We start from the raw sequence: 18,579 nt of genomic DNA, 5'->3' as shown, positions 1-18,579 counted from the left end.
TTTGTTAATAACGTGTGAATAAAAAGTTTCTGTGCCGCTAGATAATCGTATCTCTGCTATCAAACTACAAAAATGGCCGAACGGGGTGGAGTTGAACCTCTGCAACCTGGAGAGGGGGCGGACTATGAAGTGTCTCAATTGTATTTAAAGAGACCGCACCAAAACGGGTTGCTTTGAGACGCACATCAGAAAAGGGGTAGAAAAGGGGCCTGTGGAGCTATAATAATGAAGAATTCAGACCCAAGCATTGCAGTTCCGCTTTATATAGACTACAAATGTATGATTTATATGTAAAAAGGAACAATTTAAAAGCATGATATGTCTCCTTTAAATATCCACCTAAACTAAAGTTAACTAAACTTACTATTTTAAGTCAAGCACAAACAAGTACTTTTTAAAAAGTTGAAACAACATATTACTTATTATTCTAATGTTGAATTTTAAGTTGTGATAAATAATCACAGCAATCATTTTTTACAGTGGCGGATAGCATTTTTAGAGAAAAAGCTATCCAATGGCTTCAGAATGCTTGCAATACAGTGCACAAGTTGCATTTATGACGTATTATTTTGTATCCTTACAGAGCACTCTGGACATTCTGTAAAATATCTTCTATGTTCCACCGAAGAAAGAAAATCATGCATGTTTGGAACGACACAAGGGTGAGTAAATGATGACAGAATTTCCATTTTTGAATAAGTTATCCCTTTAAAACTGTATTATATGATATAAACAGCCATATAAAGTATATATAAAGCCAACAAGCAAACCTGTTCACTGGTGTAAAACACTTTAATAAATGTGCAAAGTGCTTCAAAACAACTGGATCGCTGCGCCCCTCCCCCAATACTCCTAATGCTTCCTATAGGAGCTGTCAGACGGGCAAGCCTAGACACACATGCAATCTGCTCTACAGGGGGAAAAAGGTTCCCCTACCCCTGTGTCTCATTTACCACACCAGGTGTCCAATAAACACACACACACATAGACACACAGGTAGACAACTTGCCCTCCATACACTGCAAACCAATGGAAAAACAAACTCTCATGGTGGTTTGCAGTTGGCATACATACATACTACAACATCTATTTATGTGCACAAAAAAAAAGCCATGCACACACACACACACAAACACAAACGCTCCTGCATAATACATGCGCGCACGCTCGCACACTTATAACCCATAATCCACCCACACAGAAATTGAGAAGGGTTTTCCCCTGGTGCAGAATTAAAGAGCTCACGCGTTCCCAGCCCCCTCTTCCTCTTACCTCTCCCTTCCTGCACCTCGGAGCTGGGAAACACTGGCAGCTGAGCACCTCACAGAGCGTATTCATTATGTAGAGTGAGATTACCCTGGACACGCTCTACAGGCTTCCATAACATAACAAATACATGCCTTGTGTTTCTATGCGGATGGGTGAGGTTATTGCCAATAACCTTTTAATACCATAAAAAGAACACATGCCCTACACAACAATTATGGTATAGCACTGTGAATTATGCAAAAAGAGCAGGGCTGGTTGATCATAAAGGAAGCTAAGTGGCAAGCTGAGGAGACCCGATAAGAAAGAGAGTGAAAAAGGCATGAAATATTTCCTTATACAAACACTTTTTTAAATTTCTGAAGGAAATGTGCCGGTTTGCACGTACAAATGTCAGCACCAGGATGCTAGGCTGCTGTGGGTGGTTGCCAGGGCTTTTATTAAATTTTTTTTCATTTATTTTAGGCTTTTTACAGTTTAGAATCCTTATGATATATACAACATGGCGTGATCACACCTAAACTGTATGCTAAAAGTGTGTCTGCGTGGGTCTATAGCAATACCCTGCACTAATGAAAGCAGAGTGCTCACAGCTGGCATCAGGTAATGTGTTAATATTGGTAATTGAGGTGAGCTGTGTGAAATGTTATCAGAATGGACTTTCTCCATAAAGAACTGATTGCAAGGAAGACATCAGGACTCCCACTGGCTCCAGTTCCTGAACTAACGCACTTAAAAAACAATCTCAAATCACTCTTCAGGTTTCTGGTTAATATAATGACACATTTGAGATATGTTGTGCAACTTGGATTGATCTGTGGATTATTGCTGTAGCATATTAAACTGCATTGACTAACAGAGATTCTACTGCGTGTTCATAACAGCTGTGTGTACTGTATATTATATTGATCAAATGTCTTTTTGCATCTCCGTCATCTCGTGTATATATGAATTTCAATGTTTAAGAGAGAGCTTTAAACTAGCATGCTGTTATCACTGGCTCAGGTTAAAGTAGACTCACCTGATTTAAGTGTTTCAGAGTACACTGAAGTCAATCAGTATGTGATATTAATAGCAGTGGGAGGAACCAAATTGCCTCTGAAAGGAAGGTAAGGATTGCCATTTAAATGATCCAAGCTTTCATATCCTAACTAGGTCAGGCAGATGACATCAAATGTTCACCACTTCTGTTTGTGTCTGTGGGTGACATGTATCGATGCTGTGATGTTTTCTGGAGCCAGTTGCAAAAAGCCATTATGATAAGACTGTGTCTAAAGAACTAGTATGACCAGCTAGCAGTCAGGCCGCATTTACATTACTCGACCCAATTCCGATTTGTGTCTCCCATGTGGCACAGATCGGATATGACCCACGAACGTGAAACGTGCATTTGCGTATGCCATGTTAGTGGACGGTTCGGAAGTGGACAGCAGCGAACACTGCTACATTCACTCAGGCTTCAACAAGGGCTCTCCTTTTTTTCCCTCTGCCTTAAGAGAACAATGTCTTGCTGACCGTTAAAGATTGTGCAGAAAGCAAAAGCTTGTATTATCATTTCGTCTGCGTCCATTACAAATGGCGCCGTTCTTACTTCCTTTTCGGCCTAAGCTTTTCCGGGTCAGTGCGTCTACCTTGGGTTGTTTCACCAAATGTAAATGCAGATATGGGATATGGGTCAAGTAAGAAGAACTAAACCTACCCATCTCCACCCCCTGATCCCTAAACCCACCCCTAAACCTACCCATCTCCACCCCTTAGATGCTTTTACCCCGCCCACTTCCGGCATCAGACTGTTAGGCTGGCGCTGTCATCCTCACACTGCTATGACGTATGGTTCTGCGGTTTTGCAGTTGGTTAATATTGTGTGACCGGGGATCATTTTGACAGGTGTTGTCTGGACGTGGAAAATGACGTTTTTAGTACATCGTTGTGGGTTAAACGTACCCTAATGCCGAGTTCAGACTGCACGATTTTAGGCCCGATTTTGGCTCGCCGACAGGTTTTGAGATATTGCAGACGAATGCCCGAAATCACAGGCAAATCGGTGCTCGTTCACGTGAGTGACAATCACGCCGTGTGAATGAGCAAAGACGCGATCTGAGAGAATCGCCAACGAGTCGCCGACGCCCGTGAGATATTTGGCATGCTAAATATCTGGACCTGTCGCGATTCAAAATCCTGCTGTGTGAAAAGTGTTCTGACTGAAAACTACATCGGCGATGACCGACAGCCAATGAGAGAGCAAGATACAGAGCAGCGGGGAGTTCGGGGAGGAGTTATAGACCAGAATATCAGTATTTTAAAGTCCAACTAAAATCAAAATTGACCCTATTTACTTTGTTAGCGCATATTACTAGTCTTGTGGTGAAAAATTAATCCGTGCAAGTTAATACACAGAAAGAAATTGTTTGCCGTAGTAATCTTTAATCAAAGTCTGAAAAGTTACTTCCGGTCTCGAATGGCGTTCCTTCTCTTATGTATGACGGCTTGGGTTGGGAAACGCTTAACCACTCCCCTCCAACCGTTAGTCTGTTATGAGCAGAGATGGAGAGGAGGAGCACTAGAGTAAAACCCTGCCCTCTGTTCAATATTCCTTTTCACTGGGAAATACGTCACAACACTGGAGAAAAGTCATTTGCAACTTCCGGCTCACGCGGACTTTAATAGATATATTTACAATTATATCAAACAGAAACAAAGCACAAACATTTGCTTGACCAGCAGCAACAGCAGCACATTATTTATTTACCCACAACTCTCTTTGCAGAACACACAGTCCTTGCTCCCCTCGTCTTCCTAACCATTTCCTCCTGCATAATCTGTTTATTTTTCTCCTTTTTGCTGCAAATCAGCGCACAGACTATTTGGATCGCAATCTTCTTGCAGGCTATCATTTTTAATAACAATTTCAGTCTTGCGAGAGCTCCGGTCTCACGCACGCGTGATCTTGCGTTATTTCCTTATCACTTCTCGCGTGTGTTGGTTGTGAAACGTAGTTTGCGGACCAGAGAAAAGTTGTCGGCTATTCTTTCTTTTGTAAAGTCATGCAGTGTGAACCCCCCTGCCGCTGATCCATCGTGCAGTGTGAACACACCAGCAACTGAATGTTACCCCAGATAGTCATGCAGTGTGAAAAGAACAGTGACCCAACTACTTTGAAAATCGTGCAGTGTGAACTTCTTTCAAAAACATTGCAAAATGTTACCAACAAGCCACGGCATGTGTGTATATTCACCTTTGTTCCTTCTCTAGTTAATTTTAAGTGGTTCTGCGGTGTGACCATGTGACCAACTATTTCCAGTAACCTCAATTAGTATAAGGTCATAAAATCTCCATGTATATTAATTATAGAAGAAATTTTTTTTTTTAAGAACAGCTTTAGTGAATTCTTGCATGTCACACCACAGGATAGGCTACTACTGAAACTGCTTGATTTAACATCAACTATAAAGTAGGCTTTTTTGGATTTGGTGGTTTAAGGGCATGAAGAATGAGACAATTAAAATGATATGAGAGATTATGTTGTGTCATTGTCCAACCCATAAAAGCCCTTTGATAATTATTTGAATTGACTGTAGTGAAATGTATAATCCTCCACAAAAAAAGGAATACAAATCCTTGTAAGAAAGGCACAGTGAATACAAGCACCACAAATGATTTTGATTCCATCTTAATGATTTTAATTTGGTTCACATCGGGATCTCTCTCAAGTGGAGGGAAAAGTGGGTTAGATCTCAAGAGTCGACTCCGTGTTCTAGAAGCAACATGGATATTTTTCTCGCACGTGAGTCTTGCGAGATGTTTGTCTTCCGGTGAAAACAAAACCGTGATTTAATGAAGTTCTACACTAAAAATAATGAAACCGACATGAAGCATTTGAAGCTGCATGCAATTTAAATAATTCCAGCTTTGTTATTTTATTTACAATGGAAATGTATCTATATAATGCATCAAGAAATGTTGTCATGCACACTGAGACCCAGACTCAAGACAGCAGCAGAAAATCTATACAGAATGAAGCATTCCCTCTAATGTGAGGTGCATTATAAATAGTCTGCAACAATGGGTTTTATAAACCCACAGCACTGTAAGGATCTATGTCACATTAGTATGGACTTTGAGGTACATTACAAATGCATGCGTTATGTCATCAAAATATAACTTAAATAGAAAGTAGTACCAGACGACACGCTTTGTCTTTTCCATTCTAAAGATATAAACACCTTAATATTTTTATATAAACATGTTTAATTTCTTAACAGTGTCAACATTAATTACTGTGGAACAGTCAGATTACTTCAGTGTCCTTAAAACACCAAACAAACACAGCAATTGCATCTGAAGATTAAACAAAAATTCAAAGCAGAAAGGAACTGAAAAATTGAATAACAGTAACTGACAGCTAGGGCACAGTGACACAAATGCTTGGTTTGTTGCTTTTGAGGTCAGTGCATTTTACCGTAAACCCAAAACACTGAAGTGAACATGGTTTTGTTTGGGAAAAGTTGGAAGATCAGATTCTCCATTCGAGTCACAGAAGCCACAGGCCGCTTTGTAATTATTGCAGTCGTCTCACTTTCCACCCATGCTTGAGTTACAGCTAAAGGGTGAACAAACTAACTATAGAGGCCAGTGGGCTTTGGGTTGGATGAGGACGCCTCATTTTTTGGGCTGTGTTCCAATCTGTTTCTGCACCCATTAGGCAGCACATGAGGATTTGTTAAATGTTAGAGTAGAGCCATCATCTGACCCCTGGAGTCATCAGGCAACGGAAGGTCACTTCCCTCCGTCTGTTAAATGCCACGGAAATGTCATTAACATAAAAATGGACAGGAAGTAACTGAACGGGTTCTAGAATGCCATTCAGAATGGACAGTTCAGAATCCTCAAGAAAGGAATCATAAAACCATTTTAAAAGTCTGTTCTTTGGATGGAAATATAACTCCCTCTTCCTCTAGTCTACAGCATTCTCTCTTTAACATCCAATGCGCAGTTTTTAATTCTTAAAAGTAAATAAATGTAGCTGGCAGTCAATAAAGTGATCTTAGTTTTTTTGTGGTATGAATCTTCTGATTTATATAAAAAAAAAGACAAAAAATAAATAAATAAAATCTTCTATAAATGAACATACCTTACATTTCGATATTAAAATTCTTGAATTCAAAATTCTCTGGTACTCCCATTTTTTTTTTTTTTAATGAATGAATCAGTAAATAAATAAATATTTTTGCAATGGAAAGTACATTGATAAAACTTATAAAATAATGATTAATGCAATTAATTTGTACACAGTGGTTACCTAGCTTTACATTTATGGCATCAAAACATTTTAAGGTAAGGCATTTCCTCAATGGCCCAGTAAGATATTTGCTTCTGATACTTTGCTTGTTTTTCTGTATTTCAGGTGCTGATTGGTTTTGAGGAACTGTAATGTTGATCTGCTTGATTTGAGGATCTGGAATTGCATTGTTAATCTCAAAGGGGTAGAGTGATGAATGGAGGAGAGGAAGGTAGGAAAGCCCAGTCAGGGAATCCTAATGACTTTATTGATTGTGACACAGACATGTATAAGAGCCTGATATCACAGAACGCCATCAGAGTTCATCTCCAAAACAGAGAGGAAAAAATTGCCCACAAATCTCATCTAAACGACCCTGACAAATGATTCTTTACATACAAGTAGGAAGGAGCTCACAGCATGCGACAAGATGCAGTTATCCAAATTACTGAAGGAGACATTAACAATGGAGGCATAAATTACTAGATTAAAAATGTAGTCTGTTCAGTCTGCTCAGTAAACCAAATCTGCAGAACATTCTGGTAGCTGTGAGGCGAAACATCCGAGCGCTGCAAATCTGGGATGTTTATAAATGCACATGGCTAAATGTGTCAAAGCCTTAATTTCCCAGCATGTTAAGATTTGAGAAACGAGTGTCCCCATTTCCGCTCCATCCCCCCATACGATCCCCCTCCCAGCTGTAAAATCCCATTCCAGTGTGCCTGTGTGCAATTGCCTCAACCCAGTGATTTATGAAAAGGAGGAAAAATCTCTGTGCAGATGGGACTGAGAGGTTAGAAAGAGGTATAAATATTCCTGATCACGAGCAGGGACGTATTTAGCTCCCCCCGAGGTCCCTCCGTAATAGACGCTATGTCTTCTACTGCCATTAACTCATAAGAACAGACGTGGCTGCATGTCACAGGGACAAGGAGAGCAAATTAAGTGGAACCGCTCGCGATCACACCTGTGTACTATTCTCTAGCATAATTGTCACCTTCACTGTTAGAATATTGACACTGGGATTGTTTTCTGAAAGAAAAGCGCTAGTTGAAAGCACAGCTGGCCCTTTGTAGTGCGAATCGAGTCTTTGTTAGTGATTCTGTTTGATGATTTCTAATTGAAAAGAACATATCACAGTGTTTGAAAAGTTCATGCTATAAAAATCAATAAAAACGACATGCACGTCCTTTGAAATCCTTCGCGTGCAAATAATCGATTTAAATCTAAATCATCTGTGTATTTTAAAACCTAGTGAGCTGGTTTGCTGTCTACTGTCTATAACATCTGCATTTATAGGCATTTTAACGTTATTAAATACTGTATGGCTATCTCACCTCCAGATTTATCTGATTAGTTCATTGTTTTACAACTGACACTGATCCATGTCAAAAGTTGAACTATTTTTAACAAGACACATCTACTGCATGTTTACATAGAGTAGACCATCAATTAAAAATAGGGTAGATGGTAACATAAGTGGAACACTCTTCACAGCCCCTTCTAAATGAGTTTTAAAGTCACCATGAAATCACAATTGACAATTCTTATTCCTTTACGAAATATTGCAGTGTTTATTATGAATGATTTATCCATGCACATCATTTTTTAAATTCATGATCTCTCATAATCTTTAATCAAAAACATTGACTTCATATTCCCTTTGCAACGACATCTGATTGTCCACAAGGGTGAGACAATAATCCCTTCCTTCTAGCAATCTGTCCACTCACATGAGATTGCAGCAATTATAGCAAACAATCCAATCAATCCCCAAATGGACAAGATCAAGCCTTATTTATAAATACATGTAAGGGATAATCCACGACTAGCTGTGCATTAAACGATTTTAATATGCGACATGGAGGTAAAGAACCGCCCGACGCTGCAGATTGCAGACAAATTGTTTAATGCACACGATTATCCCGCTTATACCATGGTCATTTACCAGCATTGACAAGTTAAAGCCGTCACTGATGTTTGCAATGCTAAATTTGACTGGAAGGGTTAAAATTATGGTTATTTTTGTCAGCTACCATTCGTTGGATCTAGCATTCTGCCCACTTTAAATCAGATACAGAGATGAAATGCAGTAATGTGACATTTATTTGACTAAATTATAACATTTATTTGAATGAATTAGTCTATCGAGAGAGAGAGAGAGAGAGAGAGAGATGTGTGAATTACCTTTCTGTGCAGTGTCTTTCTACTAGCAATGAAGCTGTGAGTTTAATTACTTCAAAAACAGCGACTTTACAACCTTTTTTCAGTGTAATATAATGTAGTGATTCAGAAGCGAAGTTAAGAGCTCCGATCGGCACATAGCTGTACATTAAACGGTTTTATAGCACACCTTCCTGCCAATTACAATTATATATACAGTATATTAGAATGATTTCTGAAGGATCATGTGACACTGAAGACTGGAGTAATGATGCTGAAAATTCAGCTCTGCATCACAGAAATAAATTATATTTTAAAGTATATTAAAATAGAAAATAGTTATTTTAAGTTGTAATAATATTTCATAATATTACAGTTTTTTCTGTATTTTTGATAAAATAAATGAAGGCGTGAGCATAGGAGACTTCTTTCAAAAACGGTACTGTGTGTGTATGTATGTATATATATATATATATATATATAATTTATTATTATTTGTGTTATTTTTGTTACAATTTGCTACTGTACATATTTTAGTGTAAAAACTACTTGACTACAATGCCTTAAATGTATGTTTTCAAGCTTGATAGCTCGCTAGGTTTTGAAACGATTAATTATAAATATTTCTGAACTGCCTTTGCAGCTTTCACAGTAATCTCCTCTTTGCTTTGGTTATTAGAAATCTACAGCAACATCTTTATGAAATCTTGCTTCCTCTCATATAACTGACTGTCTCAGCATGTATAAGTGGACATGGGTTTACCATTTACATTATACGCTGACCTGTAGATGGGCTGCAAGTGGAAGTCAAGCTTAATTAACTAATTAATTGAAACTTCCAGCTGCTGGTTTGCAGCATCTGTTGCATCTGTTGCAGTCTCCGGTGAGAATTAATGTAGGCCTACTCTCTCTGCTAACAAGCCTTTGGTGGGTCAAATCCGCTCCCTTTAGAGGACTTCAAAAAACATAATACATGCATATGCAATTTGCAAAGTATGTTTGGAAATACAGTCATCTGCTAAAATGAAATGTTCATCAGGCTGGTTGTGTTAATAGCTTTATCTAATTTATGTATGTGTTGCTGCCCTGGTAAACACTGAAATGGGGGCAGTCCAGTCAGTGTCCAAAAAGTTATCAATGCCCTCTTGTGGTTAACCATGGAGCCAGCGATGAAGATAAATGTTTGGGGAGGATTGGCTGCAACACAACTATTAGATTGGGAAATTTATTTTGTGACTTTTATTTATTGTGAAACACTCCAGCTGGGCAGTTTAGAGATAACAGTTGTTCTTGTATAAACCTCTTCACACCACCCAGTAATGTATTTCTACAAGTAAATTTGTTGCAGACTTTAAGAAACAACAATGAATATGTTTGATGGACACCACAAGGAGGCAGCAAATATATATAACCATTGAGTTTGCCATCCATCAGTGTTCTCTGTCTTGGTTGTGTGGTTTATATAGTTATATTTTAGTAGTGTTTTTTTTTGTTTGTTTTTTTACTCAAGCTTTATGTTTGGGATTTGAACAAACCATCCAGAAACCACCTAGCAATGCCATAGCAACATGTGAACAACCACTCAGAACACCTTAGCAATAGCATTGCAACACCTTGGCAACCACATACAATCAAATTTAATTAGTTGAGTGCAATTAACATGCTTATGTTTAAGAAAATCTAAATCTAAAGTTCTAATAACTTAATATTATTAAAGGTACAATATGCAAGAATTTTGCATTAAAATATCCCATAATCTCAAGGCCAGTGTTATATATTTTGTTAAGTTGATTACTTACAATATCCCAAATGTTTCCAACTATTTTTAAATCGTGAGAAAATTGCGATTTTAACCAAGGAAACGGGGCGTTAGAGCAGGGGGGAGCTGGGAGTCGCCAGTCAATTGCGTCATATCCGCGTTACCCTCGGTTTCCGCTCGTACTGCGTGGAGTCCTGGACAAATGCGGAAGTTGTAGTTGTAGCGTCTATCAAGCAACAAACGTTAGCTTGTTTCGTGCATTCGTTATGGAACACAATTATTCTTTACCGATTGCAGCTGGTTCTGTCGACAAAGCATGCTTAATTTTATATTCAAATGTAGCATTCGGTAATAGAACGTTTATGTAAGGGAAGTATTATTGCTTTAGATTTGTGTTTAGTTTATTGACATTGTTTATCACGTCTGGTGTTTATGGCCATGTAAATAAATATAGCATGTGTTATACATAAAGATTAATCAGTATTTTGGCAAATGATGTGGGTATGTTCGAATGTACTTTTACAGCAATTGTTTAGAACACGTAAAACTGCGCCGCGTTATCACAACAATGAATTCGACATACAGTAACATCTATGATAACCAATTTAGTATTAAACCTTACTTTTCTTGCGGTTAATTCATTTTAATTAAATAAAAGTGTGATGAGGTTCAAGAGTCAGGAAGGAAGAAGACAGGGGTCGGCGTGACTGGGACTCTTTATTAAAATAAAGCAAAACAAACAAAAGTCGCACACAACGCGCATTCACCGTGGCAACCGCGACGGCACAAAACAGTTCAAAAATGAGCACTTGGATCCACCGGTTTTCTTTCTCTGCGTCCAATTTTCTCTTCAGTCTCTCTCTCTCGTTCCAGCGCGCGGCTTATAAGCGGTCTCTCCACACGGATCACTGCAATAAGACACAGGTGTTCGTCATTTGCACTTGACCTACTTGCTCGTCTCTTCTCTCTCCCATTACAGACCGCGCTGAACCACGCCCCCCTCGCCACAAAAAGCATATCATTATAAAAAAAGAACTTAGCCTCATCCATGAACATGATTTTTCGATTCCCGTCTGACTGATTTACATCCACGGTGGAGTTTAAAACGACAGTTCCCATCATTCCACGCTCTTTCACATCGTCATCAAGCTACGCCGTTGTTGTTGTTTGGAATGTAGCGCCCTCTAGAGGCAAAAAATTCTTGCATATTGTAGCTTTAACCTTAAGGTAGGCTATATGCTATGTAACTTTTTTTTTGTTCAAAATTAACTAAATTTACAAAACAAGTAATGAGACAATACATTATCAATCATTCTTCCAAAACATGTTTTTGTTTTACCTTGATTCACTATGATAAGACTATTATAAGTAAGGGTTAATGCCCGATGAGGTGTCCATTGTCAGGTATTAATGGACGACGGCGAGGCGTGCGTCGGACGGTTGCCTCCGCCGAAGTCCATTAATACCTGACAATGGACACCTCGAAGGGCATTAACCCGCTTATACCATGGTCACTTGCCAAATAACACATTTTAAAAACATTAGTTTATATTTTAATTAATTTTACAATCGAAATCTAAAGTTTTTACAAACAATAACTTGGTTTCCCTGGTTACGCCTGACGGTTTATTTAGCAACCGGAGATATTTATAGTCCGCTCAGCTCGTAGAACCCTTTAGTTTAGCTAACTTACGAGCCAGAAAGTTAACGTATTTTTTTTCATGTAAGTTAGGCTTGTCTAGCCATAGGCGTTACACTTTCGTTTTTTTTAACCTATAATTAAAACACACAGGTAGTGTATAACGGATAACTAGATGTTAATTGTAAACGGATACTTTGACTGCCTGTTGCTATGGTTACTCACAGCTGATGTAGCCAGCGCATTTATTTATTAATTTCGAACGGTAAACAGTCAGTTTCACCAGAACTCCTTTACTAGGTGTCCTCTATCACTTTTTAATGGTCACCCTGCAGCCAATCAGAATCGAGTATTCACCCAGACCATGGTATAAGTGTTTATAATTTAGACCGAGCGGGATGGTTTTAGCGGGAAATTGTGTACATTGGCCTATATGTCACTCACCCGTGCGTTCTCGTCATATCCATAAATAAAGAGAAGTTTCTCAGGCTACTTTGACTAGTGATTGTAGAAACAAAGCTTTTCGAAACTTTGAATCAATTGAACCAATTGCTTCGCGATGTGATTCAGTGTTTCGAAGCGCTCGAAACTCCACACGCTAGTGACTCCTGCTGGTCAGAACATTGTTAATGCAACAAAAACTTAGTTCAAACATACATAAAAACACCTTTTACAAAACAACTGTGAATGTTTTGTTGAAGGTTTAATCTATTAGATGCAATAAAAAAAAGTCTTTATGGGTTATTTTATTAAATTGTAGGGCTTGTTTAGTTTATTTTGTGTAGAGCTCAGTTAAGCATACCAATAAGAGACTTTTAAAGGGTAACTAAACCCTGAAACAACTTTTTTTAGTTTATGATCTGTAAGACTGGGGCTTTATTAATGCTGTTCATTGATTCAAGTAGTTTTTTTGACATTTGTGTTTAAAGTGTTTTAATTCTACAAAATATGTTGTAAAAACCAGGGGGGTAATGTTTAAGAAAACACTGAAGCTTCCCTGTGCGCTGCCATTGATTAGCAGACCCCCACCTGCTGTTAGCCTTCCATTGACTCCCATTCATTTTGCCGTCACTTTGACAGTGAATAACTTTACATCTGAGGCATTTAAAGACTCCATTTGTCCATTATTTATTTCTAAAGAAACATGAAAATGTATAAAAGGCTCCATTACCTTGTATCTTATGTTATGGCCCCGTAGAAGCAGTTTTTATAAAAATAGGCTAACGATTGTGTCATAACCACGCGACTCTCTGTCGCACAGTAGAGAAATTACCGTATGGACAGGAGGAGAAGCTCGCGGGCAATCGGGGGGACGTGGAGGCAAAATGACAAAGTAATTAATCAGAATACTTAGCAAAAGTTTCTCCTGCTCCTAGCTCATGGACACCTCCTACTCACACTCTCCGTCTCTGCAAGTTTCGGAAGGGAATGATTCAGATTTCTCTTGGCACAGCTACTAGAAGACAGACATGGTTGCTCACGTCACATCTACGTCGTCAACCTCAGTTTGAGTCAGCGCAGTATGGTCAGCCATCAGGAAGTGAGTGCTTCTAATTGACTTCACTTTTCTCTGTTGAATCCAATGGGGTCGCTGTGTCCATTTCTTTTACTGTCTATGGTAAAAATGTCTGAGTGCTGCCCTCTTCAGGTTGAATGGTGGCTACTGCAGTTGAATTTTCTTATTGAAAGTTGTGGTACCCTAACCAGCTAACCACGCCCTTGCCTACAGAGAGATGCATCTCAGATGCACGCCCCCCCCTCCTTTCAAATATTGCCAGTGGGTGGAGTCAGGCTCTGACCAGGGGTTTAGTTACCCTTTTACCACAACTCTTCCTTTTTATTATACAAATGTGCACAATATCAGATCACAGTCGTGCCGAGTTTTTTATAAGAAAATGCCACTTTTGTTTTGTTTTCACAAATTTGTTTTGTGGTTTGATCTCTTGAAGTTATTTACTTTTACACTATAAGTCTGATGTTGGAATACGTTTATTGACGGAGTAGATTAAAAATGTAAAAATATATGCTTTTAGTGTCATAATTATTATAGTTAAGCTAAAACTAAAACCTTGAAAATCTTTTTTTTGTTTCTTGAAATAAAATAAACGTTAACTGAAATAAAATAAATATATATAAACTTACAATGCTTGATGTGCTAAAATAACTGAAATAAAAATGTATTAAAAAAAGACATGGACTAATAAAAATTACAAAAACAACTAAATTAAAACTAACTAAAATTAAAATAAAAACAGAAAATATTAAAATAAAAAATAAAACTATTTCAAAATATTAAGAAAAAGAATAATAGCCTACCTCAAAATAGCACTGTAGATAAAAAAATCAAATGCCAAGACTAACAGCTTAAGTCTTATAATCTAGAAATTATGTTTATCATATGATTAAGAGAGAGTATTAGAGCAAAAGACAAAACCTATTGCCTCATTTATCCAGCCAAGCAACCTTACTCCAAAATCCCTGGCTTGTGTTGTAAGATTAATTACAATGGAATTTTCCCCTCCTTTTCCCCCAGTGACAGAGGAGAACAATGAACAGTTGAATGAAGGTCGGATGGACAGATTGGAGAGGAGTGTAAATGACAGTGGGAGGTAAACCCAAGAGATGACACGGGTCAACACATGTGCGAAAGAAACCTGATGGATTTCCTATTGTCTAGTTCTCAAAGTAAATTGACAAACACTAGCCTGACTGCGTATTTGTGACCTAAATAACAATTATTTGTTTATTTTTATTATTATTTGTGCACTATAATTGTCATAAAGCTGTAGCACTTCCAGCTATGCCTATAGCATCATATTTTTAGTCAGTATATTATTAGCTGAATAAACTGAGGCAGTGCCTGAGGGTCGTTTAACTCTTCGGGAGCCATGCACATTCATATGGAGAGGGTCTTTGTGCTAATTCTTTGAGAGATGGTGGATTTTTGGATCTCTTCTTAGATTTCAAAGGTGAGAGGGGTCACTTGATCTGCTGGTGCTTGTTAGGAGGGGCTTCATGACATGCAATAGCTTAGGAGCTCTTCTATAATGATGTCAGTATAGTGTTTGTGTGTGCGCACATATAGTGTGGGTGGGAATAGTAGCTTGGCAAACCTAATCCCCTAACTGATAATTCATCTTCCAAGCTGGACTTCCAGTTGATTTCCAAGTGATAAGCTTTAGACAAATTGGTGTGTTTTTAATTTGCCAGAGAATTCTAGAACATTTGTTGACATTGCTTATTAGTCAGTCTGATTGAAGAGATCATTATGAGCACTGTTAGGTGTCAGGCTTATTTATTCCTTGAACATTCCTATTAATCTTCCCTGAGGGATATATTTTGGATTCAAATGTTTTAGCAATTTTTTTTTTGTCCGAATGCTCCTGACATTTTAAAAACCATATAATCTTTATTAGTGTTTATCCATTAAGTCAAAGGAGTTTTTCACTTGATCTGCAGCATTGAGGTCAAATCAATTATAGTTCATATCATGAATGAATACCTGGAGTCTTGTTTAGTTTCTAGATCCTATCCTACTATTCTAGATTAAATCCTAAAGTAAACCAGACTTTAACCCCCGGTTTCACAGACAATGCTTAAGCCTAGTCCCTGACTAAAATTCAAGTTTGAGCTGGTTTAACTTAAAGCAACTTCACAGACATATCTTAAAGTATGTCAGTGCCATTGTTTTGTCTCAAGATGCACACCAGGTAATGTTTTTTTTCTAAGGCATGTTTATAAAAGCTACTCAAATGTCCTAATTGAACTAAGGTATAATCCTGGCTCAATCTAAGCCCTGTCTGTGAAACCAGGCCTATATGTTAGATAAAATGTTTGTCAAAGGTCATAGCCAATTATGCACAGTTAGCATTATTTTATTTTATTAAATTTTTTGCCTATTGGGGAAATTGTACACAAATGTTTTCTGTTCCTTTTCTTTTACTGCTCAAAACGTACTTTATTGCAAGAGGCCGGCAGAGAGGATTGTTCACCGCTGTTCGAATCAGATTTGTTTTATGCTCTTCCATCATGTTTCACTTATCACATTGTGTTGACAACTCTTAAGTACTGAGCGATATAAGCCGTGATGCGGGCAGACAGGCCTCTTCCTAGTATTTCCTGTACATGCCGATGATGTGTGTGGGCAGATGTTTGTAACGTGGCAGTGTTATGTGTCACTGGAAATATCTAGAACATCTGGGAAAAAAAACAATTAGATGAACTGATGAAACAGGTGGTGGTATTGTCTTTCTATTCTCTAGAAACATCTCCCATACAAGAGTTTTTTTACCGACCACTTTAGTTTTCTTTCTCCAATTTTTTGAGAGGAGATATTCCTTTATAAAAGCATCTAAAAGGGAACTGTGTTACCATTCTTTTAATTTATATCGGTGAACAATGTCCGTCTTTGTGGGTATACAGGAGGTACTGTATGGATGCACTGTATGAGTGATTCATTGAATCAAGTTGCTATGTGAGTTCAACTTGGGCTGCGTTTAAGTCCAATTTTTCTATGCTATTCCCTCGCCAACTTCTCTCCGTCTTACGTTGCACGAGTGCCCATTACTGGCGGACCATTTAAAAAGTATGTTCTAAGTAGTATGAATGTGTGTAGTGTGAATGTATTTCAGACGTACTACATTCGCCATGTTTCCTACCAGCGTCAGTTGTGTTGTTTCACTGCCATTCACAAATCCTCTCCTGTGTCCTCACGGGATAGTAAAGTGTCCAATGTATTCACACTTAAGAATCTCGTCGGAAGAAGTAGGTCATCCGGGTACTTTTTATCTACTCTTTTATGAGTACAGTGAATTTGGACATTCTACTTTTGTCACATACTGTTTTTTCGCGTACTACTGTATAGGGAAGTATGGGATTTCGGATGAAGCCATTGAGTAGACACGCTCCCTCTGTCAAAATCCAGGGGTCGAGGGTCTGTACAAATTAACTTCCCTCGCCCACTTGACAAAGTTAAACGCACTTCATTCCCCTGAGGGAAGATTGCGAGTATATGTCTTAAAGTGAAGGTAATGGAATACTTCACCGAAAGAAAATTTACTCAACATCAAGTTGTTCAAAACCTTCTTCAGAATATCTTCTTTTAAAAAAAAAAATTCTGAAGAATGTCGGTAACCAAACAGTTGACTTCCATAATCCCCCCCCCCCCATACCATGGAAGTCAATGGAGTCCATCAACCTATTTGGTTATGCATATTTGACAAAATATCTTCTTTTGTGTTCAGCAGAGGAAAGAAATTCATACAGGTTTGGAGCAACTTGAGGTTGAGTACTTGATAACAGAATTTGAAAGATGACTGAGCGATTAGAAAGCAGACGTCTCAGTATGCTTTCGAATGGCTCTCGCATTATTTCGATTTCATACGCCTATAGTCTTTATGAATGAGTAACTGAATCGGTCATTCAATCGGTTCATTCAAAAGCGCTGATTCATTTGGGAACGATGAGTCAATAAATCATTCAGTCAAAACAAAAGCACTGATTCATTTAGGTAGGAATCAAGTGGCTGATTTTTATGAATGAGTCACTGAATCGTTCATTCAGCTGATTAATTCCAAATCACTAAATCATTCAGGAATGAAACACCACAAAGTTTTGTATTCGTGCTTATGACCAAAACCATTCACACAGAATGTCCTTTTTGTATTCCACTGCAGTGTTTTTCCATTGTTTTTCTATGTAAATGTGGGCTAGATGGATGTGTTTGACCGTTGCACGTGTCTTGCGTCTTTTACAACTTCGCAAAACATTCTTTTTTATTTATTGCCCTGTGTCTCACGCAAAAGTCAAAACAATGTTCTGTGTAATTGCTTTAACATACAGTATGCTCATATGTCAACACTCCATATGGTATGACCTTCCCTTTAAATAAACAGGAACAACAGCTTCAGAAAACAGTTTGTTGAGTGATGATAACCCTCATTCTCATTTTAGACTAGTTAAAAAATGGGACAAAATACAGATAAAACAATCATCAACACTTAACTAGCAGTTGTTAAAATGTCTTTCAGATTCTCATATAATAAAGGATACAGCATGACCCATATAACTAGTGTAACGCCAGAAACTGAAACACTTATATTTTATTCTTTTAAAACCTCTCAAGGATTTGTAAGCCATTCATATAAAAGAGAAAGACATTTCTGTCTGAGAAGAACTGATCTCGACAGGAAATAATGCCTACATTGAAGAAAACGAACAAAGGGTGCCATGTTCAGACTGTCAATTCAAAATTCTATTATTGTGGCATAAAAAAACTATTCCCCCTCAGGATAAAAATGCAAATTCTGTTCAGACTATGCTACATATTCATATAGAGCAACAGTATAGCTGCCGGTTTTGTTCATATTAAAGGCACTATTCATATTAAAGGTCATTGAGCACTTAATGTGATGAAAATGTGATGTATTTTTCATCCAGAGAACAGAGAATGCAGAAAACTAATATATCTAAGTC

At 38.0% G+C, this 18,579-nt stretch overlaps 1 protein-coding gene across 3 annotated transcripts in view; it reads left to right on the top strand.

The window, feature by feature from the left end:
* The window catches only part of ngfb (nerve growth factor b (beta polypeptide)), a 49,254-nt gene that overhangs the window by 5,934 nt on the left and 24,741 nt on the right, over positions 1-18,579 (top strand). For 2 of the 3 annotated variants that reach the window (XM_084425651.1, XM_084425649.1), the window contains exon 2: positions 584-662. In XM_084425651.1, coding sequence (XP_084281777.1) covers positions 643-662 — 20 coding nt within the window. In that variant the 5' untranslated portion in view covers positions 584-642. Of the gene's footprint in view, positions 1-583; positions 663-6,670; positions 6,777-18,579 lie in introns of all 3 variants that reach the window. The other variant, XM_084425653.1, reaches the window with a different exon arrangement.

Source organism: Rutilus rutilus, assembly GCF_951802725.1.
Source record: "Rutilus rutilus genome assembly, chromosome: 12".
Lineage (NCBI taxonomy): Eukaryota > Metazoa > Chordata > Actinopteri > Cypriniformes > Leuciscidae > Rutilus > Rutilus rutilus.
The sequence above is the reverse complement of the archived record's forward strand: the minus strand, read 5'-3'. Positions and strand labels throughout refer to the sequence as shown.